Below are 26,722 nucleotides of genomic sequence, written 5' to 3'. Positions count from 1 at the left end.
CCCTAATACTCTGTGACATTACATCAATTATTCAAAGAGTGGCTATGACCAAACAAACACGGTATGTTAGAAAATATACATTCAAAGATTAAGCTCTCCCGGCTCATTGGAAAGTCTGTGCCATTCTGGTATGTAGGACAGGAGATCTTGGATAATGCAATGGCGCCCTCTATTGGCTGCAATATTTTTGATGCTGTATTTCAGTTTGCAAAAGTGGACTGGCTCATGCCACCTGAATCTCAGTAACCAGAATGTTCTTTTCTCAACTCTTCAGACTTATTCCTAAAATAAATAATCGCTTTTAATTTCTTTATATATCCCATTATGATAACATTTGTAATCATTTATCTTTAATTAGATCAAGACATACATTTTTAAACTGACAGTGCCTCACCTGGAATCTGAATCAACATTCAACTGGACAAATAAAGTAGCCCAAGACAGAACAGATTGAGATTTGGGAGTTTAATCAAAATACAATTCTGCAAATGCTTTAATATACACAAATTGCACAATGCTCTCAGACATCAATGAAGATTCCTTTGAGATCAAAATGGCTGTTCTCCATTATAGTGTAGTAAACTCCACATAATCCTTGCAGGGAATAGTTCTGTGCAATCATGACACTGGTTATACACATGCATTACCTGAGATGAGTATACGTATAAACCCTTCTTATCAGCTATGTATTATAAGAATTAAACAAAATATTCACAAGTTACATCCTCTGAGAATTCATTAAGGCATGAGACAGACAACAAATCACTTCATGAGCTTCATACGAATTAAAGTAAACAAATGTACAAGTGACAATTTTTCAGAAGAATAAATTAATTAATACTAACAGGCCAGAATAATTAGCAATTTTTGTCAAAATCTATATTTTTGAGATATTAAGTGTGGGTACACAACATAGTTGCTGACAAAAGAGGCTCTTCTGTCAACCCAGAAAAACTACATTGAACATTTAAGTATTATTACTTAAAAGTTATCAAGTATTAACTTAAGTATTATTATTACTTAACTTCCTTGCCCACCTGCCCCCCTCCAATATTTATATATTTTATATAAAAAGAAAATGAAATATATGAAATAGGTGGACCTGTGGTTTCCTAGTATGGATGAAAATAGTACAAAATTAAAGATGACAAAACATTCTGCCTAGTTCTGTCTGTTGGTCACAATGATGTTGTGGCAATTAGTAAAACATCCACTCTACCAATTCTTATGTACAATTAAGGCTGATGAGGACAGATTATTAAATCCTAGTCCTAGGTATAAATTACATTTTGAATGGAGATTCTCCATACAAAACTCAATCTAGTCCAGGACTATGATTACTCTGTCTCAGTGAAACTATATGTATTTACCAATCTCTCAGTAGAGAGTACTTCATGTATCCAATGACAGTTGGCACTCAATGGGTTAATTTAAAAAAACACCGTTATAAAAAATGGATTACTGCGTTTACTACTTGAACACCATTTGGGCCAAAGACCAACGTTAAATACTCTAAACTGACACCACTCCAAAACACTCAAAGTAACATTGCTATCAGCCACAACGTTTTGCTGACGCCTAATATTATTAACTATTGTATCATGTAATCTCACCATCCTTGTGCGGCACTCTATGGTATGGTCTGTCAGTTAATATTAATGTTCTGTTGGTAGGGGGTAGAGATTGCTGAGGACATCGGGACTGGTGTCTCAACTCCAAACAGCGCCATCCCCGTTCGGAATGAAATGTGCTTAGATGTGCATAGAAAGGTTTTGAAAAATAGGATAGAAGGCATCTTCGTAAAAATACACCAGTTTCCGGGAGAAAGGAGACTCATTAAATAACGTCAGGAGGAGGGTTGTTTAGATGCAGTTTTTTGGGGGTTTTGAGGTGGTACCACCTAGTACCACCTAGTCCCCTCACGGTTAAGAGAGGAGCTGTCGGATCTCTTTGTGGACGTAGCAGAGGAAGTCCATGTATGATGACCCTCCATAAAGGCCTTTGTCCTCCACCAAATGCTGGCGAAACAGCATCTCCTGCTGATCCTTCTGCTTCACTATCAGGAGCTGGGAGAACACCAGAGAAAACTTCATTTCAAAAAAAGCATCCCTGCTCAAGGCACACGAGATGCCCGGGAACCCCCCTTCCTAGGCTGAATCCCACGCACACTACCTGCTTTTTATATTATCTCTCTATCCCCATACAACAACCCTGCATATTTGGCACTCGATTCCCAGGTGGGGCATTGTCTCAGCGCTCTTGAGGAATGTACTAACCCTGAGCTGTTTCAGTAAACATCCCGCTGTATAAATTGATTCTATTTGTGAATGTGTAAGTCCGCACTGCATAAGACCATCTGCCAAATGCCTAGTTATAATAAATAATAACAAAATAATGTTATTATTTTTTTTTATATATGTGTGCGATTGTGTGTCCATATGTATTTCAGGTGTAGCATCAGTATTTATTCTGATATCCTTACGTACTGTAGCTATTTATCTACTTGGCAGATGCTGGTGTCCATTATGATTGACAAAGCTAATGTGAAATCACACATAAATCATGATGACTATCACCAGAGGATTACCAATTATTCAGCAGGTACAGCCAGAATTAAGAGTAAAATGCTCCCTAGGAGAGATAAATGACAGAAGTAAAATCATACAACAAAATCATATTGCGCTTATGTTTGCTCTGTACCTTCATTGAATGAGATCTCTGCTGGCGGATGAGCTCGATGATGGACCGGAGGTGTTTAGACTGAGGGTTCTCCAGCTCAGGTAATGACTTCTGCAGGAAAGATCGACAATAGATGTTAAATAATAATAACAACAACAACAACAACAACAACAACAAGAAGACGTGTTTTAAAAGTTCCTTTGCTGAGGTGCAAACCACTGCAGGTGAACTGGCTGTAAAACAGTAAGCAGTGTTTGGATAGTTAACTTTGGTCACTTTTGCTCTGTTTCTTTGTTTCTTTGTTGTACAGGTAGCAGTTGAAATTGTACTTCCCTCTAGGGTCGTTCAGCGAACTTATCCCTGGTTATGGGTATGCACTTTGTTGTACGTCGCTCTGGATAAGAGCGTCTGCCAAATGCCAATAATGTAATGTAATGTAACAACAACAAGACATGTTTTAAAAGTTCCTTTGCTGAGGAACCACTGCAGGTGAACTGGCTGTAAAACCCCCAAGTCTCTGGCAGCAGAATGGCGCGAGGCCACCAGGGGGCGCTGGCTCACCAGGTCCGAGCCGAGGTGGGCCAGGGACGGCACGTTGAACAGGTTCTGGATGAGCTCGGGGGGGCAGGCCTGGCCCAGCCAGAGGAAGAGGAGGCGCCCGTTCTCCAGGAGGAAGAGCCCCCCGTCGGTGAGACGCTCCCCAGAGCAGCGCACTGCAGGCGGTATCCCCTCTCCCTCTGCCTCCAGGTTGTGCTGTGGAGTGGGGGGAGGGGGGGGTTAGTAACACGCACCTCTGGAGCTACTGCGCTGCCTGGGAATCAGAGATAAACATGGTTTGGTTTGTCTCATTTCATGTAGCACTGGTAAAAGGAGAAGGTCTTCTAACCAAAATGTTTGCGGTCAAAAAATACTTTCATTATCCACCTCACACTGGAGCCCTTTTATTTTATTCTGCCCGATAGGATACACTTGGCTAGCTTGGCCTTTTAAATCTTTTTCTAATGGGCTCGTTCTGAATTTTTTAGTTTTCTACCTGATAAAAAAAAAGATATAAAAATAGCTCATCGGGGGACACATTTGGGATTTTCTGGAATTTTGGCTTTTTGGTGCAGCTCCCCATCTGTTTCTCTCACCAGGGGGAGGAGTCGAGGGTAGAAGAGGACCTGGGTCTCCTCCACACCCATGGCGGTGACTGCCAGCCTGTGCAGGGCGCGGTCGTCGGTGGAGAGCTCAACGCTGCCCACCAGGGCGGCGCTCTTCATCAGGCTGTTCATGTACACTGGAAACACCTTCATTGCATCCGGCAGAATCAGCTGGGGAGAGATTCAGGATTCATTCTTTACTTCTTCTTTCACGAAAATCAGCTCCTCACATACTAGCGACTGCTTCTCACACGCTAACGACAGCAGCTCACACGCTAAAGACAACTCCTCATACGCTAAAGACAACTCCTCACATGCTAACGGCAGCTTCTCACACACTAATAACTCCTCACACACTAATGACAACTCCTCACACGCTAACATCAGCTTTTCACATGCTAACGACAACTCCTCACATGCTAATGAAAGCTTCTCACATGCTAACGACAACTCCTCACATGCTAATGAAAGCTTCTCACATGCTAACGACAACTCCTCACATGCTAACGACAGCTCCTCATTAGCAAAGTATTCAAATTTAAAACAATTATGTATTTGACCCACCACTGGCCAGGCAGCAGAGGATTATTGCTAACCAGCAGACCTGCGCATTTTGACTCTAAAACTCCAAGTTTAAGGGTTTCCATGACAACGATGATGGCCAATGACTGAGTGGGTCAGTTATCTCCCTCCCATTCCCAAGCCCGGGGACCTTTGTTAGTTTAATTTAGAGGCCGGGGTATTCCCACACAGACTCCCCGTCATCTCTGTTTATGGGCATTATGGCAAAGACTTCTGGAGCCAAGCAGCTGTCCCTAGAGACTGGCCATAAAGGGCCAGGCATATTTTAAAAAAGCCACACTAAGTTAAACCTCTTGAAAAAGAGAAGTGAGATAACAAGTAAGACCATTTTCAAAGCAAATTCAGAGATTCAGATTGCATTTGCGAACAGCAACCTCATGTGACTTTATGCCAGCCAATCATCTGTGGACCACACAGGGAAAAAAACAAAAAAACAACAGAAAACCAGTAACTCAAAAACACCAAAGGCAAAAGCAGTAATATGTATAAACATAACCAAAGGGAAGTATTTGGTAGGACATACAAAGCAATTACAAAAATATTACATTATTATTATGTATTATTGGAGCATTCACCTAAAAACTTCCCAAAAACATTCACCTGACTTTCAAAGGAGCACCTGACAAACAAAAGCATATACCAAACAGGCTACAAACAGGTCTGGCTCATCCATTATCTCAGCAAAAAACATCCCAGCATGCAAAGGGCCTGGACATGTCTGGTTGCTTATATTTATGAAGAGTGAAGATGAAGAGTTGTAACCTGGCTGATAGCGGACGAGCTGGCACAGTTCTTCCTGTAGCTGGCCAGCATGTGGGCTGTCTGGTTCACCAGGATCTCCCTCACCGTCTTCAGGGGCTGGTTGACCATGGCGCGGTAAGCTGGGAAGCAGAGATGTGGGAACAGGGGAACCGTGATCCAAAAATGCACCACACACTAAACCAAGCACTGATTTGATATGTCTGGTGCTTTTCTAGATGTGAACTCCCAGATGGTTCTGCCTCCACTATTCCACACAGTGACCACTCTGGAGTTGCAACGCTCATTATGGAGGGTATATTGTGATGGAGGGTGTCTGTGATGGGTCAACTTTAACCCCTCGTGGTCTGTCTTCACAGAAGCTGAACACATCTTTCAGACAGATGAAACAGATGCAACACAATGCTCAATGTGCAGACAAACAGCGGTTAGTCCAACAACATTCCCTGCAAAAGTTTACCGGATTTGGCGAAGAAGTTGATGAGGGCGTCTGTCTCGCAGCTCTTGTAGAGGTCAGCCAGCTGGGTGCTGCACGCCAAACCCAGGTTGTGGATGCGCAGACGCCTCTGCCCGCCAACTGTGGTGTAGAGTAAGGCACACTGCAGACACACACGCACGCACGCACGCACGCACGCACGCACGCACGCACGCACACACACACACACACACACACACACACACACAGAAAGGTATGTATGCCCACACACACACGCACACACACACACACACACGCACACACACACACACACAGAAAGGTATGTATGCCCACACACACACGCACACACACACACACACACACACACACACACGCACACACACGCATGCACGCACGCACACACACACACACACACACACACACGCACGCACACACACACACAAACACACACACAGAAAGGTATGTATGCCCACACACACACGCACACACACACACACACACGCACGCACGCGCACGCACGCACGCACGCACGCACGCACGCGCGCACGCACGCACACACACACACACAGAAAGGTATGTATGCCCACACACAGACACACACACACACAGAAAGGTATGTATGCCCACCCAAACACACACACGCACACACGCACACACACACATACACACATACACACATACACACACACACACACACACACAAAGATATGTATGCCCACCCACACGCACACACCCACCCACCCACACACACACACACACACACACAAGGAGTTGGTCATAAAGCAGTTTGCTGGGTACGGACCCCAGTACCATGTGACACCATTAGTAGCAGTGATGTCAGTGATGTATGACATAGTGACGGCATGAAATTCAAACTGCGGAAATACATTTTGAGGTTCCCACAGGTGCCTGAATTGTCTTATGCTTTCATGTTTAATGCTCAGGTTCTTGTGCAAAACCAAAGACAATAAAGGTCTGATTCATTCAGCCGTCCGTTCATTGAAGCAGAGCAGACGTACATCCACACCTCACCTGTATCAGGGCTCCTGTGTCTTCGGCCAGCGCGTCGTCGTGTTTGAACTCCACGGTGACGGTTTTGTCGCTATCCACAGCGGCCATCTCCACGTCGGTGGTGTTGCTCATGTGCAAGGCCCCAAAAAAGTCTGTCGCCCGGAAGCCTGGGGGTGGGAGGGTTCTATCAAAGCACAGCTTTAACCCTAAACACTGAGATAAACTGACATTCAATCCAGAAAGCTACGGTCTTTAGTGCTTCGTGAACATGCAAGAGCAAAACAAAAAAACCCATGATGCGTGCGTTTGCCGGTGTGTGCTTGTCTCTGGGTGTCTCTCTGTGTGCGCGCACTTGTGCGTGAGTAATGGTTTGGGCTAATAACCTGTGCTGGTCCGAACTCGCATCATGCCATCGAATCCAATTGGCTTCTCCACGTCTCTCCTCAAGTCACTGACAAAATGGTCCCCATCGACTGGAACCTGAAAAAGAAGCAAGTGTCAATCTTCCCACTAGGGGGCAGCAGAGCACAAACCATATTGTGCACTGGGCATCTTTATACACAAGGACCCATCTGGTCAATCAATCAAAGCACAATGGTCTCTGCATACCACTGCTAAAGACAGACCTGCTATAACATAAATTAAAACAAAATAAAGATAAACATATAATGCATAAATATATGATATATGGCATATGACTTAACGAAAATCTACCACATCATTTCACAGATATGCTTATGGTGAATGTGATAAAAGTAACAGCTAACTTTATGTAGTGTACAACTAGAGAAATCATTTGCTTTATAACCAAAAGTGAAATGAACGGGCGAAACAGTGTACGTAGCTTTTTCATGTGCTATTTAATCATTTCAGTTCAGTTGGGGGGCTTTTTGGCTAAAGGATGCACTGTATGTCTTACACAGATTCAAGATACGTATCTCTCATTCCAATGTGTGTTAGCAAGAAAAACATCACTTAAGCAACAACATGTGATCCCTTGCATAACGCACTAAAGTTGACAAACTATATACTCTGTGAGGGACGTGAAGCTAGTTTTGACACAAAACTCTGGCTTCACGCACAACAGGGGTACCCCTCTGAGGTGTGCAGGTACCTGGAAGTTGTTGTACTTGTAAACAGATCCCCCAGTGTGCATTGAGACAGAGCCCATTGTGGCCACATCGGTGTATTGGCTGGGGAACAGGAAGAGATCCACACAGCAGCCAATAGAAATGCAGTCTTGCACCAGCTGCTCGTAGACCCCCTTCTGAGGCTGGAAGAGCGTCTAAAGACAAAGAGAAAAAACCCTGTTTTACTGTGTGTGTCTCTGTAGGTGTGTCTCTGTGGGTGTCTCTGTGGGTGTCTCTGTGGGTGTCTCTGTGGGTGTCTCCGTGTGTCTCCGTGTGTCTCTGTGGGTGTGTCTCTGTGTGTCTCTGTGGGTGTGTGTCTGTGTGTGTGTGTGTGTGTGTGTGTGTGTGTGTGTGTGTCTGTGGGCGTCTATGTGTGTTCTTTTGTTTTGTGTTAATTGCTCATTTTACTAGTGGCTATTATTTATACCTAAGTGATGTATTTACAAAGACATATCTATGTACATGTTTCTTTAATTGAATGGACATAAACTCTTTGTACCATTTTCATTATTACATCTATGAAAAAATATGTGGCTTAAAAAACTGGTTGGTTTGGCTGGTTGGTTTGTTAAAATGTTCAATACATTTTACACCTACAGAACATGAGTTCAAAAAGGACTGTGCACTTATGGAGTTGGTGCTGCTTGCTTTTATACAGATTTAACTGGAGAAGGAAAACTGTAAAACCAGATTATGAAGTATTGTCTACATTCAAATAAAAATGCCAAATAATGCAACTGGAATATGATCTAATCTGTACTATAACACTAATAATAGTACTATCTGTAGTACTATTATTCTTAAATGGTGGACCCCTTTAACCCTTTGAAGAGTGTGTTTTTATAATGTCTATAAAATTCAGTTACGTCAGGATTATAATGTTCATATAAGAACCTTCTAATCACATGCTTTTTGGCCAAATCCTTACTGTTCACTGGACAATGTGTAATACAACAAATGGTGGACAATTCTTTTTTAATACCACTACCATTATCAGATCTTTGAGATGCATCAGTGACAGATGCCAGTTTGCGCATATATTGTAAATACATTCCAGTCTGTCCATACACAGGGTGCTTCCCCTTAATGCACAGAAACGATGATGCTGTGTAACCGCTGACCGCTCTCCTTCCTGTCACATGACCCACCTTCTCTTTGTCGGTGTTGATCAGCTTCTTGTCGTCCCGGTTCTTCAGTTTGCCTGGAGCCTCTGCGGTCGGCATTGAGGAGTGGAAGATGAACAGCTTCCCGCTGCACTCTGCCGCCTACAGAGAGGAGACAGCAGGGGGCGCTGGTGAGGAACTACTGCGGGGAGACTCCGCCGTGCTGTTTCAAGTATGAAGGGCTGCCTATTGGTCAGCAGGGGTGAACCCAGGTTCAGAAAATAAAAGTGCACTCCAGTATTTTGTTCTGACCACCTGGGTTTGCTGATCAGCACAATTCTTCAGCCAGCAGGTAGAACAAATTAGTTACATCAGCTGTCTGATGAAGTGGACAAAACACATGACAGAACTTTTACTTTCTGACTCCTTGACTGATAGTCAGTACTATATAAACAAATCAGAATATTACAGCCATGGGTGTCTTTAAAAATCCCAACTTTCTTCTTTTGAAAGTGTAGACTAAAAAAAAGTAAAACAGCGTGACCCCTGACCTTCAGGGCCTCCAGGCCTGCCTGGATGACCGGGGCGAAGACAGTCTCACTCTCGCTGGTGCTGGTGAACATGTCGGGAATCTGGTTCAGCAGACTAGAAAGACAGGAAGCACAGCACACTAAAGGCTTTTCTCACAGAACACCGTCTGCAGCCAGGCTACAGAACATAATGCAAACCAAGTGCATCATGGGGATTTTGAAGAAAACCTCCACAAAAAAAAAATACAATGACTTTATTGATGTTTTTTCCATGAAAAGGTCACATTTCTATTTGTGGCCATTTACAAATTATTGCACACCAAGGGGGTATATCAAAAAGCAAGATTACGGAATCAGCTGGATAAGTTCACAGAGTAAAACCCGGAACCCTTCTAAATCTGGAACAGCCGTTGCAGGTTTTACTCTGTGAACAGTATCCAGCTGACTGAGTAATCCTACTTTGTGATATACCCTCCTGGCTTAATCAAGTGCTGTTAAAGGTTGAATACAGGTACAAAACAAAAGACTGCACACTCCTCTAGTCTAACCAGTCTTATTCTGGTGATCAGGCATTATTACATGTACTCGTCAGGGTAAAAAACCCGGTTGCATTGTGAGAGTCGCCAGCCTGGTGAACGTACTTATTGATGACGGTTCGAGACTCCTGATAGTTGACCAGGAAGCCTTCGAGCAGCGGCAAGAACATCTCGGCCACGTCGGACACCACCATCATCTGGGGCTGGACCAGGGCGCTCTTCACGTTGTAGAAGTGCAGGACCTTGTTGTAGGTGACGAAGCCCACCCTGACCGCGGAGCCGTCAGCCCCCTCCTCTCTGCAGGGGAGTCATGAACAACAACCCGGTCCCTTCAACCATGCCAGAACACCATCACACGGGGCACTCCGTTCACCAGACGCATTACCTCAGTCCGAGTCTCGGGGACCCAAACACAACTTCATAATGTGCAAAAGCAATTAAATCTACTGTGTAATTTCAGAGAGGAATATGGATTCCTTCTGTACACTTTGCATCCTGTGTAGTGGTACAGTATAGCGGCCATGTTGGTAGAAAAGTGACAAAAATAGGAAGAACAGCATTCTTAGGCTAAAGTTTTCACTAATACGCTCCAACCACCTCTAACCATCTTTGTACTGTGAAATGGTGAAGCTGTCTCTTGTAGGAAACAGAACTGGAGGCCTGCTGCTTGTCTTCTGCAGAGACCACAGTCAATTACAGTGAAATGTATCATTCTGAAGTTGAAGGATGATGTCAACAGTCCATGCGGTAAATTTCCCCAGGAAATAAATTACATTCAGGAGGAAGCCTTCCCCCCTCGGGCTGCAACATCTTACAGGCGTTTGTCAACTTCATAGCAATTACCGCAACACTTCCAGACAAGCTCACAATAGCAGCCAGGGGAGAAACATTTAACCCTTTATGGTGTAACAAAACTGAAAGCAATTTAAGGTAACTGAAAGAAATGGGGGCGGCACGGATTGTGCAATGGGTAGCACTGCCGCCTCACAGCAAGGAGGTCCTGGGTTCGAATCCTGGTCGGCCGGGGCCTCTTTGTGTGGAGTTTGCATGTTCTCCCCATGTTTGCGTGGGTTTCCTCCGGGTACTCTGGTTTCCTCCCACAGTCCAAAGACATGCAGGTTAGGCTGATTGGAGAGTCTAAATTGCCCGAGGGTATGAGTGTGTGAGTGAATGGTGTGTGTGCCCTGCGATGGACTGGCGATCTGTCCAGGGTGTATTCCTGCCTTTCGGCCAATGTATGCTGGGATAGGCTCCAGCCCCCCCCCCCCTACGACCCTGTTCAGGATAAGCGGGTTAGGATAATGACTGAAAGAAATGGCGTTCTAGAATACCGAATTAGAATTTAGAAGAAAAAAAAAAAAACATTCCAAAAAACTACTCTTCAAAGTGTTGAATGGAACTGCAAAGCTAGATGAGATGTAGCTGTGGGTTCAGTGAGATGACAGTGAGGTTTCTTCACATGGCTGGCAGTGGGGAGAAGAGCAGGGGATTGGAGATACCAGCACCAGGGCATGCATTTGAACACAAACTGTAAAACCAGACAAACACAATGAATGGGACCTTTACTTCACTACGTCAAGAGAGCGTCTTGGAACTAAATGGCTTTCACAAAAAACAACATCTACACGCCTACAGGTTTTAGTCACCCCCTCACTGCTAGCACAACATTTTATTCTGGAGTCATAACACTACATCAGTGTCATACATACAATTGGAACTTGGCCGATGCTCTGTTTGAATTAAAACCCTAGTACTTTCTAGAGGGTTTTTTTGTTTCGTTTTGTTTTGGCTCAAACCAATAAATGTTGGCTCGCTGCAGTCTCCACAGAGCAACACTGAACTTCAGCCCAACATTTCTCATCAAAAAATGTAAGTATTTACACAAAACACCAGTGGTAGCCCGTTGCCAAGAACTCATTAGAAAAGTCCACTATCGCTCCAAACCTCTTTTCCTCCTAGGGAAATGACTGGGTAATGGTACATCCATCCATCAAGCCCACAGGCCTATCATCGTGGTGTTATGAGCCCTTATCCAAAGGATTACATTGAGATTCATATTTAACAATTGGAAAAAAATCAAAAAGTCAATTGTAGGAGGCCAGGTGAATGATTGTGACCCTGCTGGCACTGATTTAGAAATGCTCAGCACATTGGAAAACTTTCCTTCAGAGTGACCCTAGGGTCAGCAGATATGGTATGACCCTAGCAGAAAAAAGGATATTCAGAGGTTGGTCTGTTGTAATGCCACATCACACAGGAATGAAGGAAAGACTACAACACAACCTTTAACTTATATACAAATATGCCACTCATTTTGACTTTCATTTGTGTTATAAATCTCGAATCTCCAATAAACAGCCTCTACTGTACAAGACAAATTTGAAGACATAACATTATCTCTCCATAAGCCTCATAAACCTGTAGCAAACGGCAATAATGATCTGATTTCGTTATGCAATATGGCAGGAGGCAGATTTACCATCATTTCTGTTTCTGTTTCTGTTTTACTGGATTCCTTGTAAAATTAGGAAATATCGGCCATCTATATTGACTTAAGTGGTAAGCCCATTCAGACAACACGTGGAAGTAAAGGGCTAAACCCTGCTTATCTTGGGAAAAACACTGTGCGGCCAAATGTGTTTCGCATTAGTTCAGCTACTTAATAACAAAAGCTTTCCAAGTGCAACATGGGAGAAAAAAATAAGTCAAACTTGACACTGACTTCCTGACTACATGAAACTTTTGATTGAAATGTACTGATTACAAGCGTTTGTGTTTCAGGTGCATGCAGGGGAGTTTTTCAGAAGGCCGATAAAATCAGTTCACCGGGCTCTGTGAGAGCCACAGGCTCACTTCTCGCCGACATACATACGATAACACAAAGAGAATCTGCAGCCGTTGCAATAGCAAAGACCAGAGGTTTGACTGCTCACGTCTAATAACGCATTTTCCGTTTTAAGTCCTCGCTTCTGTAGGTCTGTGGCACGGGGTACTCAGACGATGAGAAAGGCCAGATAAGTATACAGTACATATGGGAGGTCCTTATACTGGCATCGAGGGTTCATATGGGATGTCCTTATATGGGCCTTGGCTGTATTTCAGTGTAATCTGTTATCCAGGGCACTGTGTTCTGTCCTTCTTTCGCTTGGGGTTGTAGCGGGAATCCTCTGAACCCAACCCCCGGTTTTTCCCTGGCGTACCTCTCTAAGACGTAGACTCCCCACCACACTCCCATGCTTTTTTGCATTACATTACATGTCATTTACAATTACATTACAGTTGCTCAAGGGCTGTGTGGATCTTTTTGTGGCTACACCGGGATTAGGACCACCGACCTTGCGGGTCCCGGTCATTTACCTTAACCACTACGCTACAGGCCGCCCTTCCATTGCTTTTCCCTTCCAGCGGAGCTGGACTGGCCTGACTGAGTGATCATACTGCAGACTCTGTCCCGGGACAGTGACTAACCGTGGGGTTTTTCCTGTACTACTACTCCCCAAAATAATCCTCTTTACTGACCTGGGAGACCGACAGGAATTCAGCCTATTTATGACCCTTGACCTTAGCAACTACACTACAGCTACTAATGAATGGGACAGTAAACTATTAATAATTTATTCAGAAAATGTTAAATAGGTGGCTTTGATAAGGGGACAAATTGCCCCTATTGCCCCTGCTATTCTGTGTGATTTAGCTACAAAATTGGTGTTAGGTGGTGTTAAGTAAAGTGCATGGAGCCGCTGAGTCGCGGGTGTAGCAGCGTGTACGGGTACCGCACCTGGGCAGGTGTTCCAGCAGCGTCTTCAGCTCCTCACACAGCAGCCTGACGAGCCCGCTCTGGACGTTGTTGTACGACACGTCAATCATGAAGACGAAAGCCGGCGGATTGGGTGACTTCTTGTTCTGAGGAGGCCGACAGACACTTTTCAACGGCCGAGACAATTACACCGGCTTCATCGCGCCCTTGTGGAGAGGCGAGGTACTCCGACTCGCTGCCAAGGGGGGCCACTTAGCAAGCGAGCGAGTAGGTCGCTCGGTGAAGACAAGACGATACTGTTTCGTGGGCTGGGCCTTTTCCTCCAGATGCGGTCCAAGAAATGCGGTGAGGCTGCCAAGAACTAAGCCTCCTACATCCGCAGCCTGGAGCACTCTGACCTGCCGAGGAGCCTTTTGATCCTTTCACTGCAGAAAGTGGTTCGAAACAAGCTCCATACTGAGAAGAATCCCTCCCCACTAATCTGCGTCTGGTCACAAAACCAGCGTCTCCTGTCTCTATGATACAACGCGAATTAACGGGAATTTTTTAACGACAACACGGCAAGCTTAGTTCTGGCCCTCGTTTTCATCGAACAGGGATGCACTCTGTCCTTGTCTTTGAATACCAAAAGTATGTCATCATCCATTTTCCCCACGCTTACTCACTACACATATTCTTTCAATTTAAACAGCTGCCAACCTCACTGTGTTTTACACCAATGGAAGAACGCAAAACTGCCTGATTTTCCCCTCAGATGTTAAGGAATAAGAGCATTGTGTGTTGGCCTAATCCTAGGAGTAGCCAGCTCTTACACAGAAAATAAACTGGCATAAAACCATTGAGATTTGAGCCTTCCTTCAAAATAGCAAAGGGATTTGCAAAAGGGAAATGCATTATTAAGCATTTAAAACAGGTTCTCAAAACACAGGCTAGCCCATTGTTAATGTGCAACCCGACACCCTGATAACCAGATAAAACAGTTATCTTCAGGCCACACCCACCTTGCAATATTCCGATGTGGCAGCCAACTCGTAGGATCCTAAAGACAGCTCCGGCCTCTCGTAAAAGTCCACCCGCCGGCCAACATGGTCCAGGTGTTGGAAATAGAAAGCCGGCACTGTGTGTACAAAAGAAAGGAAAATAACCTTTCCAGCATGACAATGCAGCAAACACAAATTGACCAGACATGAGTGTGAAATGTGTCTGGGCCAGACTCATGGGCCTGTAAGGGGACAGAAACTATTAAAACTGTTACATAGCAACGAGCACTGAAGTTCAGTTCGTGCAGGAGTTGCAGGGTACATCACAGTACGGAATGAACAAATTCACTGCATCTTCTTCTGTAATATTACTGGTATAAGACACAGACCAGCAATAGTTTTTATATATTTAGGTATTATCTAAATATAAATACCTGAATATATAGGTGGTTTAATGAATACATACAGTATTTTTTGTTTATATGAAAAATGTGCATGCTTGTGAGTATATAAAGCAACGTAACGTGACATATAAAATATAACGAAAATAATGTGCAGAAATTTAAAAACAAAATAGTGCACAGTAAAATGTTAAAAGCATTAAAACCAGCTCTTACAGAGAGCACATGGTCTCTTTTGGACTCATACTGTATGTACTCTGTTTGAGTTAAATGAACACTGAACATTTGCTGTGTGGTATATCTCGAACCAAAACCCCAAACTGTGTGGGGTGAGCGGGGGCAGTAAAAGCTAGTCTCCATTTGTGATTTGTGAGGGGGGGGGGGGGGGGGCACCTTCATTGACACAGCCACAGAACCCGCACTGGAAGCGCCGACCCCCCTCCATGAACTGCATGAAGGGGCACATGTAGGCCTTGCAGCGGTTGCATCTGATTGGTCCAGACTCGCCGTGGTCCACCAGGTACAGAGGGGTCTGCAGAGGAATTTATTTATTTAAGATATTTTTTAGGCCTTTTTCAGCTTTATTGGACAGTATATAGTATAGAGAGACGAACGGAAGAATGGGAGCGAGAGAGAGGGGAAGACATGCGACAAATGTCGGACGGGCGGATTCGAACTGCCGACGTTGCGGCTCGCAATGAGCATGCGGTCAGTGCTCTACAGGCTGCGCCACCGAGACACCCAGGAATTAATTTATTTGATTGTTTGATTTTATTGATTGATTTGACTGACTCGCCTACAGAGCATCAGCGTTCAGCTGGACCACTCAGACTTATGAACCAATGCAATTTTTTACACAGTTTCAACAGACCACATTTTCATTGTCAAAATCTTCACAACCTTATTTCCACAACGTTATTGTTTTGCATTCAGATACATTTTTTACTGAGCTTCTATGGTGTATTGGAGCCCATTAACTACTCGGAACTACTATTAACAACAAAATGTGTAAAGCCGACCTGGTCCTCTTGGTTGGCTCAATTGCACCAGGCATGATCAATTGAACACAGTAGTACATAAAGTATTTGAATCCAAAACAATTATGTGTTTGACCCAGGTCAATGTTATGATTAGTTTCACTGTTATATTAATTACACATCTTCACAGATCTAATGGAACCCAAATACTGGAGTTCAGGTCCAGAATTTTAATCCTGTTTTGACCTGGCAAGGAAACCGCTCAATTAATTTATCACATACAGTGCTTTCTGTCACATTCTGAAATTTGTCAGAGTGCTTTTTTTCACTTTCTGGTATAAATAGTTTAAAAACAATGAAAAAACATATACATTACACTCCAACACTGACTAATATTATGACAGCCAATTCCATTTAAAAAAATCTCCCCACAACCACTGTCACTTTCCATGACTACATATTATTTAATTCATACTGTATGAGTGTGAGAATGTTCATATCACGCACTGTTACACATCACAGAGAGAGCTCAGGCACCATACTTAATAAGGCACAAATGCAAGTCACCGGTTCCTTTGTTATATAATTTGTTTACGTATTCATAAAGAAACCAGAGTGTGACAATCCAGATTCCCTTGCAGACAAGTCTTAGTTATTCACATGATAGATGTTCTGACAGATGGGGTTGACAATCCTTCAACTAGTTTATATTTCAAGTGCAGCCTAACCTGTCGGCATGGCAAGGTGAGCTGATAATGTAAATCTATACATGGTCAGATGAACAGGCTCTTGCTTCTCATGCCAATGCCTTAGAAGAAGGCTCAGCCATGCTGATTACTGGTAGTTATGTTTTTAACACACACCTGCTTCGCCAAGTAAGAGTGGACACTGACCTTTTCTTTTCCTTTTTTTCACATACTTTCTTTCCAAAAGAACTTAAGGCTATTCCTAGGTACAGCATACATGATTCATAACCCAGATAAAATTGACATCCTTCCAGAGCCCTCTCTGTCTACCAGAGTCCTCTCTGTCTTTCTCAGGGACCAGACCTCTTTTAATTTGACAGAGACCATCCTCAATTTCAGAGGACCCCCCACCAATTCTAAAGCAACCCCCCTTCCGACAAATATCCCCTCAATTCTACAGTAACAAACCCTTCCAAAAAAATCCACCTAATTTCTACAGCAACACCCCTTCCAAAAACACCCCTACAGATGGAACTCAGTACAAGCACAAAGTGCCCCACCCCCAACTCACTCCCCAGTTTTAAGAGTAAAATAGAAGGCAGGCCATTCAGTCATGATTGTTATAAAGACACTGGGGTCAACCACAACCAGCTGCATAAACAGCAAACAGCCAATGTATAAGGAGGTACAGCTGAAAGCTATTCTTTTCCCCAGTCATCTTCATGTTTCTTCATATGATCCTTTACATACTGTATAAACAAGAGCAGACCATCCAACAACTGTACAGCTCTCTATGTGTATCCACAGAATAGTAATTTTTCCCCCTGCTGTCAACCCATAAGAGTTCACGTGGCTAAAGAGAAAGTTTATACTTAGATGTGTTTATGTAAGGGGAATCTCAATCAGATATACAGTGAAATGTTTAAAAAAAACATGTCCAAACACAACCCTGAAGTTCAAGCTTAAGTGGAAATTAAACGTGTGATAACAATTAATTGAATTCCCATCAAAAGTACTGATTATTTTTTATGCAATTCATGAGGTCTGGTTGTAAAAAAAAAATGGATGAGCGAATGGTGTGTTTTATTTTTGGTAACAGCTATCTATTCGGAAACTTCAACAAAAGGATTAACAGGGGAAAAAAAAATGTTTCAAATGTATTTTTGGCGCAGGTCTGGCAGACACAATGTTTTAATCCCTGTCATCCACCCGGGTCTGCACAGATGTGACACATTTGCTAATTTACTTTCTGTGAGTTGAAGCGCGCTGAAGTTTCCTTAAAAGGTCTCCAGTTTGCAGCGCTCATCTCTTTACAAGAACATGGAAACTTTTTGGGAACATTTAAAGGCCACACAGGCTTAATGCAAGGTGTAGCACTGAACTTCTGGCTTTCTGAGGGACAATGAACACGTCAAATGCACATTTATACAGGAAAAAATGGGAATACAAGTTAAGGTTTTAATGTTTTACATGAAATTTGCTTATTTAAAAAAAACCTGCTTTTGGTTAAATGTGAAACGCGAACACACGCCCACTCCATTTGATTACAGCTAGCAAACGAAATCATGTGCAGTACTGGTTTTGAAATGCTTTTTGCGGACCATAATGCGTGGCTGTTTTTGGGTCATCAGCGAGGAAGCAGCATTGAGACGCATGGAGATGAGACTCACTTCATTTTTGGGGACCGCGGCGAAGGGTTTGATAATGGCCGCCAGGGGTACTTTGCACTGCTTGGCCAGGTCGGCTGTGCAGGGGAAGGAGTACGCAGTGCACCGTATGTAGCGGGGACTGGCGTTCCCTGAGAGAACAACACAGGCACGTGAACGAAAATAAACTGTTATAAATTAACTGCCTTTTTAATGTTCCCAACCCGAGGACACGGAACTAATAGGAAACAGCCTGTGAGTTTCCATTTGTCAGAATTATTTTTCCCCCATGTTTGCAAAAACGTATTTCCACGGAAAAACAGATACTAATTTTGTCAGGAGTTATTCCCCTGTGGATTCTGGTCGAGTTACAAAATACGACTTCATAAAAAAAGCAGCAATTAATCAAGAAAATATAATGTTCATCACAAACAAAGAGGGTTTAAGGGCTTAACTATATTTTTGACAAAAATAAATCATGCACATTCACAACCGTAAAAATTGAGAAGGAAAAACATTGGGTAAACTTGGTACAGATACAAAATCTGTGTGTTGATCTAATGTAGGTTTAATTATAAAATATTGATCTTTCTGTTTTTTTTTAATTTTTAACTCACCTTGATCCTGAACCACAAAGTCAGTGGTGACCAAAGGGGGTACCTGGCCCCGCAGGTTAGTGGCGTATACCTGTCCTCCACGTTTGGCCTGGTCGTCCTCAATCACCTGAGGCTGGGGGGAACAGAAAGGAGAGCACTGGAACCATGCTGATTATACGTGTGAAATCGCTGAAGTGCTATAACTATGTTAATTACACGTGTGACATCACAAAAAGACAATGTGCCCGTAAAAGGTATTCAGAATTACAAAGAACCAGACACACGAGCGTGTCCACCGCTAACTCATCATAACATGTTCTCTCTTATAACAGACTGTGATGTGGTTCCAACAGACAGCATGTGGGCTTCACATTCCACTTAGACTGGTTCATACGCCAAAGAGCACATAATCTGCCGAAGTACAGAATGTACATAAAACCGCATAAAAGTATCCCTGGAGCCCTGTGCGAAGGTTTGAAGGGCGGCCTGTAGCGTAGTGGTTAAGGCAAATGACTGGGACACACAAGGTCGGTGGTTCCCAGTGTAGCCGCAATAAGATCCGCACAGCCGTTGGGCCCTTGAGCAAGGCCCTTAACCCTGCATTTCTCCAGGGGAGGATTGTCTCCTGCTTAGTCTAATCAACTGTACGTCGCTCTGGATAACAGTGTCTGCCAAATGCCAATAATGTAATAATGTAATGTAATGAAGGTTTGACTCACTGTTATTATCTCTTTTTTCTCTTGGTGGCTATTAATGTTTTATCTGAATATCTGCTACATATAAATAAGTTACCATTATTATCAAGTACAACAAAATAATTTAAAATATCAAATTGTAAAACAAATTCAATTCAGGTTCAAATTACATACTGGTTGGTGCCTTTACCATTTACCATTTAAAACAGCAGTGAAATACCACAAGTCAAAGCCTCACCTCGGGAGTCACATGCGCACACACACGCACATACGCACATGCACACACACACACACACGCACACACACAGGTTTGGAGCTGGCTGTACTCACTGCACTGGGAATGGAATCGGGGTCCAGTTTCTTTTGCGGGGGTCCGGACATCTGGGCCGCTCCAGCAGGGAAGGCTCCAGGGAACCCAGGCTGGGGCCCTGCCATCTGCCCACCATACGGACCTGAACCGGATCACACACGGGTCACACTCAACTCACCCACATATCCAGAGCTTTCAGCGTGGGAATAAAAATGCCTCGTTAAATGTACTAAAAATACTAATAACAATAACAATGCTATACTATTTATAGAAATTATCATTCTGATGTGCCCTTCCTGAAACACAACAACACAGTAAAACACACTGAAGTGAGATAAAGAGCAGGAAACAAAAATGGAAGATACTGTAGAATAGGGCATAACTGAACAATGAACACACAAAAATAATCGTGCACAATAGAAACAGAGAGATCCTATATGAATGCTATACTAAAGAGATTGTGGCTGGGATTTGAACAAAATTTGTAATCTTTTAAGTTCTTTGGACAATTAAAACAAGCATTGTTTTTCTTTTTTTTTTATTAACAAGATACAGTTCCGCAAGTTCAGCAATCATTAAAATATAAAACTTGGCAAACTGAGTTTGTGAAGCAAAAGGCATAATGTTTGCTCCTCCTTTGCGTTTAAGGAAAGTAGACTCAAGGACAAATGTTGATTGAACGAACAGTGGCCTGTATTTTCACACACAACTGCTGGGGGTGGGGGGGTGGGGGTTGTGGGGGGGGGGGGGGGGGCGTGTGTCCTGAGAACAAGCCCATAGTGCCAAAGTTCTATGACATCAATCGCAGAAGTGCATCGGCAATCAGGGCCGGCTGAAGTTCAGCAAACAGCCGATAGCGTTAGGATAGGGAGGAGCTACTGGAGCGGGGCGGGTGAGTAAACGCCACCAGAGACAGAGCCCGGAATAGACCTCTGCTCCAACACACTACAGCCACAGAGCAGGCCTTGGTTAAGGAGCTGAGCTTTTGTTCAGATGCCAGGTGGGGGCACTTCTTGTCAAACTCTTGTACAGATTCTAAAGATAAATATCTATGAGATAAAAATCTATGATGAAGGGGAACACAATGTTCTTAATCGGGGCCAGCATGGGGGGGGGGGGGGGGGGGGAATTTCACCTGGCTGCCCTCGTCTTGATATTTAATGTCTGTCCTGATAACGCCTGACGACACAGTAACATGTTGTCTTCAAAGATTGGGAAGATTCTGACTTATTCAAATCAGATATTTCTTGGTTGTGCAGCAGTGTATTATAATGGATGAGGGCCAGGGATTCTAACCTCAAAGTTGCAGGTTTGATTCCCAAGTAAAACACTGCCATTGGAGCCCTGAGAAAGTTACTGAACCTGAATTGCTTCAGTAGTACAGTGTATCACTGTTACTCAAATCATGGTCCTCGATGGTCAACTGTTTCCAACCTCCCTTTACCTGGGACTTAGGTGTGAAGGCCCAATCAATAGCACCAATTGTTCAGTTAATTGGTGAAATGGTGAAAAGGGAACCTGGGCCAGATTTGGATTTGAGGGCCAAATATGAGTATCCATGGGGTATACATCATATGTATCAATGGACACTATGTAGAAATGCGAAAAAAGAATCTGTGTTCGCTAAATCCGGAAATGTAATTATATAGCCATTGGTTATCACCTTGTTGTGCTGGGAATCCTTGTGGCCCGGTTGGTCCAGGAGGCTGTTGGAATGCACCACCTCCAAGAGGGGGCGGGCCAAGGAACTGCCCGGGTGCTCCCATTGGTGGAGCCGTGGTCATGGCGCCCATAGGGGGGCCTGCTGCCATAGGCGGGGGGGCCCCAGGTGACATGGGCGTAGGAGGACCCATGGCGGGTGGGGGAGGGTGGAATGCCGGAGGCGGGGCTGAGATGGGTGGAGACTGAGGACCCTGTGGAGGTGCTTGGCCTGGAGACACAGAGATGAGTGAAGAACAGGTCTCCACTACACACACTTCCCCTTCAGAGCCTCGCGGCAATCGATCACACAGCTATTCTTCGATTCGAAAATTAATTTTTTTAAACCCTGCCTTATTTTGTTTCACAGCTCAGCCAGCAAACAGGACAACAGGAAGCCAACTGTGGATCAAGTGTGTTCTCCTCAACCAAAAAGACGTTAGCATAGCCAGCTAAAAGCACAAATAATTTCCAATTTCCAACCATTTAAGGGGTAAGAACAGAAATATGTGACCTGCCCTATTAAAATTAGATGCATTGACACCTTGCAAACGTATTTTGAGTGTTCGTAACGACTTGAAAGACTAGAATGTGAGCTTTTCTAACGATATCAAAGTTATCTCTCGACTCCAGATATTAAGGGAGTCATATCTCGTTGCATTTGCAGTGTTTTATTTCCACAAAGATGGCATAACGTACCGTATCCGCTAATCTGCATGCCGCCTAGCTGGTTGGTCAGATGATGCGCAGGGGGCAGGGCCTGGTCAGGGGGGGCAGGGCTGGAAAGCATAGCTGGAGGAGGTGGTCCATATGGAGACGCAGAGGAAGAGACAGGAGGAGGGAACCTGAAGGTACCAAACAAATAAAACACATTTTACATTACATTACATTAATGGCATTTGGCAGATTCTCTTATCCAGAGCGATGTACAGTTAGTTAGACTAAGCAGGAGACAATCCTCCCCTGGAGCAATGCAGGGTTAAGGGCCTTGCTCAAAAATGTCATTAAATTATTGTTTGGTTTCGTGTCTTTGCAGATTTAGCTTTCTGTTAGCTTTCTGTGAGCGTTCTGTGAGCTTTCTGTTAGCTTTCTGTTAGCTTTCTGTGAGCGTTCTGTGAGCTTTCTGTGAGCTTTCTGTGAGCTTTCTGTTAGCTGCAGCTACAGGTGAAAGCTACACTAAAAGCAAACAACACTTCCAGGGGATCGGTCTACATCCCGGACTATCACGTCTTCCAAACAGCATCTGAGCATTACCTCTGGGACGGAACTCCATTTTGAAGGCCATTCGGGCTGAAATGTGCGGGGCCAGGGGGTGGAGGGACGGCAGAGGCCAAGGAGGGAGGTGATTTGAGCGCACCTGAACACAAAGGTCTCAGATAAAGGCCAAGTCATAGCAAGGAGCATCATTAACCCTTTAAGGTGTAAGACCACAAATACGTTTATAACAGACCACAAATACTGTACAATGGGCCTCATGCAAGGACATTTTCGTATTCTTACCATACATTTTCTAAGGGCTCATATGAACGTGCCAGAAATGCACCTAACTCCAGACAACTGTCTTAAATGAAGATTTCCGTTATAATACACTACTACACAGCTTTGTTGAATACTCGATGCCGACTGGTCAATTACGGCATTTTATGGTCTGTTATTTCTGAATAGCAGACTGCTGCTATGGACTATTTTTTTCAGCAAAAGCAATAAAATCTTTTTTAAATCAATATTTTGTTTAGCCATGTAACAAGCGGGATAATGTACAGCAAACCAGTCATTATAAACTTTCTCTTTTTTTCTCTGAAACAATCCACTGAAATGTTTTACTGAACTGAAGTGAAGTGAAGTGAAACTGAACTGAACTAGAAATAAGCAATGCAGTGTGCCAGGAGAGCAGCACAGACAAGCACTGCAAGGCCCTTGTTTACGTGACTCGTACAACAGATCGGGACCACTCGCAAATGTTATTCCTACCCAAGGAAAATTGTAAATAACAGAAAATTGGTTTGTACTGTACAAGTGGTTCTTGCACGCGACCCAATTTTCTCAACTGTACATTCTAGCGCTGATTTAACAGTCACTCCAGGTAACTGAAAGCAATTGAGTTCCTGAACACTGACTCAAAAACAATCTACTCTTCAAACGGTTAAGAACAAACGGATGAAGTGTGTTGTGGTCATTGATTACCCTACGCACAGAAGGATGTCAATCCTGCTAGACCTGTTGGCAAATGAGAGGTACTCATCCTACATAAGCCAGGGATTAGCCTCCATTCGTGGAGGGCTGGTGTAGTGTGTGCGTGTGGACCACCAATTATACTTAACTCAATTAGCTAAGTGGCTCTATGCACAAATGTGGGTTCACATGAAGAATTAATTAAAGCCTTCAGCTATCATTAATTAACATTAATACTTAATTAAATAGAGCAGATGATGAAAGTATGAAACAGACATGACCCACCACCACCCACAGCAACACCCCCCCCCCCCCCCCCCACCCAACTACACCAGAGGCAAGCAAACACCCTTACCCAGCTGTCCGGAGGGGTATGACTGGGGGGGTCCGTAGTGCCCATACAGGGGCTGAGCTGGCGGGGCTCCAAAGCCTGGCTGATACCCCCCCATGCCGGGTGGGGCTTGGGAGTAAGGCGGCGTGGCCACATAACCCTGTTGACTCATTGCGGTAGTTGGCAGTCAGGCTTGTCTCATTCCAAACGGCCGGGGTACATGAAGGCCTGTCGATGTGGACGGAAGCATGTCATTGTACAGAAGATTGTACAAAAATGTTATAAACAATAGGATTCAAGAAATGTGAAAATTCATGAACAATCAATATCAATAATGCCACTATTAGTTGGGGTGGAATGTGTGCTGCTCAAAACAGACTGGCCAAGCAGATAGAGCAAGGGTAGGCAATTCTGGCCCTTGAGGGCCGGTATGTATGTTAAAAAGTTTATGGTGTGTGTGTATGCACGTTTTTGATTCCAATGATTACCTTGGCTAACTGAGCTAATTGGCTAAATTTTCAGACAAATGTTAGGGCCAGAAGAATTAAGGCCAGAAGTTGGCATGAAAACCATAAACAGATACTGTACGGCCCTCGTTGCCCACCCGGTTGTCATGTGGTTGTCTTCTGCTAGTGTTCCATTAAGCCATTTACCCTTGCCTGCTTCAGCACATATTTCTGCTAAATATTATGTTAAATAATAAGGTATTCTTCCTGGATACAGGTGTATGCTAACTTTTCTATTAGCATACACCTGTATCCAGGAAGAATACCTTATTATTTAACATAATATTTTGCAGAAATATGTGCTGAAGCATGCAAGGATAAATGCATATTAACATATTATAAAAGTGAAGTATTAAAAGAGAAAAAATGAAGCCTAGCATGTGGCCCGATATTTGTGCCCAGCTGCAAAGCACTTACAGTACTGGTACAGTAAATAATCCGCATTTTAGATCAATAATCCAGGGAAATTTAAGAAAACTATAGTAAATGAAAGATGGAAAGCAAATAAATTGTACTGTACAGTAAATAATATGTTATAAGTCATGAGCTTGGCTCCATGGACTAAATTGCACAACTAACTTGCTGTAATTGCATGACTGCCCCCAAATAAAACACCGTGTGCACGTCCAGGCTACAGTTGAAGATTAATCTGAAAGGCTAATGATAAGGTAGCGGTGAGAATAATAGCCAATAGCCAGCAATAAACGCTAACACGTTAGCTCTACATGTTGTTTACTGAAGAATTCATAGTAATCACCGCTGATTGACTCATTTCAGGCAGAGAAATAGGCAACGGAATTTAAGAGCTCTCCGATTCCGAACTCTAATATGCCAGCTTCTCCCTCAGATAACAACTGCACGTGACATTGCTGACTGTCCTGCGCAAAACATTATCGCACCTATTATGTATTACCTGTTAGTAAGAGATCTTCTGCGTATGGCGAAGGGCAATCTTACAGAATCCCAATCTTACAGAATTCTTTAAATAGAATTTGTCTAGACAAACGGCAGTGCTGCCAACTAGCTATGATGTAGCCTATCCAAAGACAACAAATGTAAATATTTGCTCAAAACTGCGGTGGACCAAGAGTTTATAGCCAAAATTTCTAACACTATTAATGCTGAAACATCAAATATGATGAACCCTGACAGACAGATACAAGATTAAGTTATTCTCTTTTCGTATCTCTTGCAACGTGAGGATAGCGAAGCAGTCAGTGATAACGGCAAGTAAAACTTAATCCACAAGAAAATATTTTTTTTGTGTGCAACTATATTTTGTGTGATTGTTTATCCAGGCATCTTCAATCCAAATGCTGTGAAAATATTTGATTAAAATATTGTTTTATTTATTTATTTTCCACATACAGCACTTGTCCTTAACTGCACTTAGCTAACGTGTTAGCAAGCCGCACTGAAGTTTTGCTTGTTGTCAGATGCTTGCCAGATGGTTCTCTCAATGGTTTCTACAATCAATCCTGTTTAAATTAAGGCCTCGTTCAAACTGAATGCATACTTAAATCTATCACAGACAATCGCCATAGCACGTAACCTATAGGCTAGTTAACAAATTAACACCACTCATTCAGAGAAGGGATGTGCAGCAAGAAGCATTTGCCACGTCAAAGATAACAGACGTCAAAAAACGTCAAAACAACCGTGTCAATATGGAAACACCAGATGTATGAAAAACACACTTTCTCTCATAAATTATATGTAGCAGTCATACGACTAATCGCTTCTCCGATAAGACGATACGTGTCGCTTCTGTACAGCTGTGATGCCGCTAGCAGGTTAGCTAACTGTCCGTACGGAAAAGAGACAAATAATGAAACAAAGTTTAAAATAACGGTAGGGGAAAAAAGTACGAGAAATTACATCTGTTCAAATATAACTTGATGCCATCTCTTATCAGTTCAGCGTTTCGTGAATGACAGAGCCCCGTGTCTTACCTGTGCAACAGAAACGGTGAGCTGGAGGACCTTAAACGTACTGTAAACAGCTGTGTTCATGTACGCGAATGCCACGTCAAAACTCCAACACCGCACCGGGTTCACCC

At 43.5% G+C, this 26,722-nt stretch overlaps 1 protein-coding gene across 1 annotated transcript; it reads right to left on the bottom strand.

Moving 5' to 3' along the window:
* Positions 1–446: 446 nt before the first annotated feature.
* On the bottom strand, positions 447–26,722 carry LOC133130696 (protein transport protein Sec24D-like). Its single transcript, XM_061245470.1, has 23 exons — positions 26,616–26,722; positions 24,182–24,385; positions 22,909–23,011; positions 22,354–22,499; positions 21,620–21,886; positions 19,977–20,098; positions 18,973–19,084; positions 18,380–18,507; positions 15,440–15,578; positions 14,667–14,782; positions 13,687–13,811; positions 10,014–10,205; positions 9,394–9,487; positions 8,888–9,004; positions 7,724–7,894; positions 6,993–7,089; positions 6,631–6,776; positions 5,623–5,761; positions 5,166–5,284; positions 3,813–3,992; positions 3,241–3,432; positions 2,701–2,790; positions 447–2,066 (listed from the first exon to the last, which is right to left on the bottom strand). The coding sequence occupies exons 2-23, from the start codon at positions 24,327–24,329 to the stop codon at positions 1,926–1,928; spliced, it is 3,084 nt and encodes a 1,027-aa protein (XP_061101454.1). The 5' UTR covers positions 24,330–24,385; positions 26,616–26,722; the 3' UTR covers positions 447–1,925.

This window comes from Conger conger, chromosome 6 (genome assembly GCF_963514075.1).
Source record: "Conger conger chromosome 6, fConCon1.1, whole genome shotgun sequence".
Taxonomy (NCBI): domain Eukaryota; kingdom Metazoa; phylum Chordata; class Actinopteri; order Anguilliformes; family Congridae; genus Conger; species Conger conger.
Note: the sequence above shows the minus strand (reverse complement) of the source record. Positions and strands in the feature narration are given on the sequence as shown.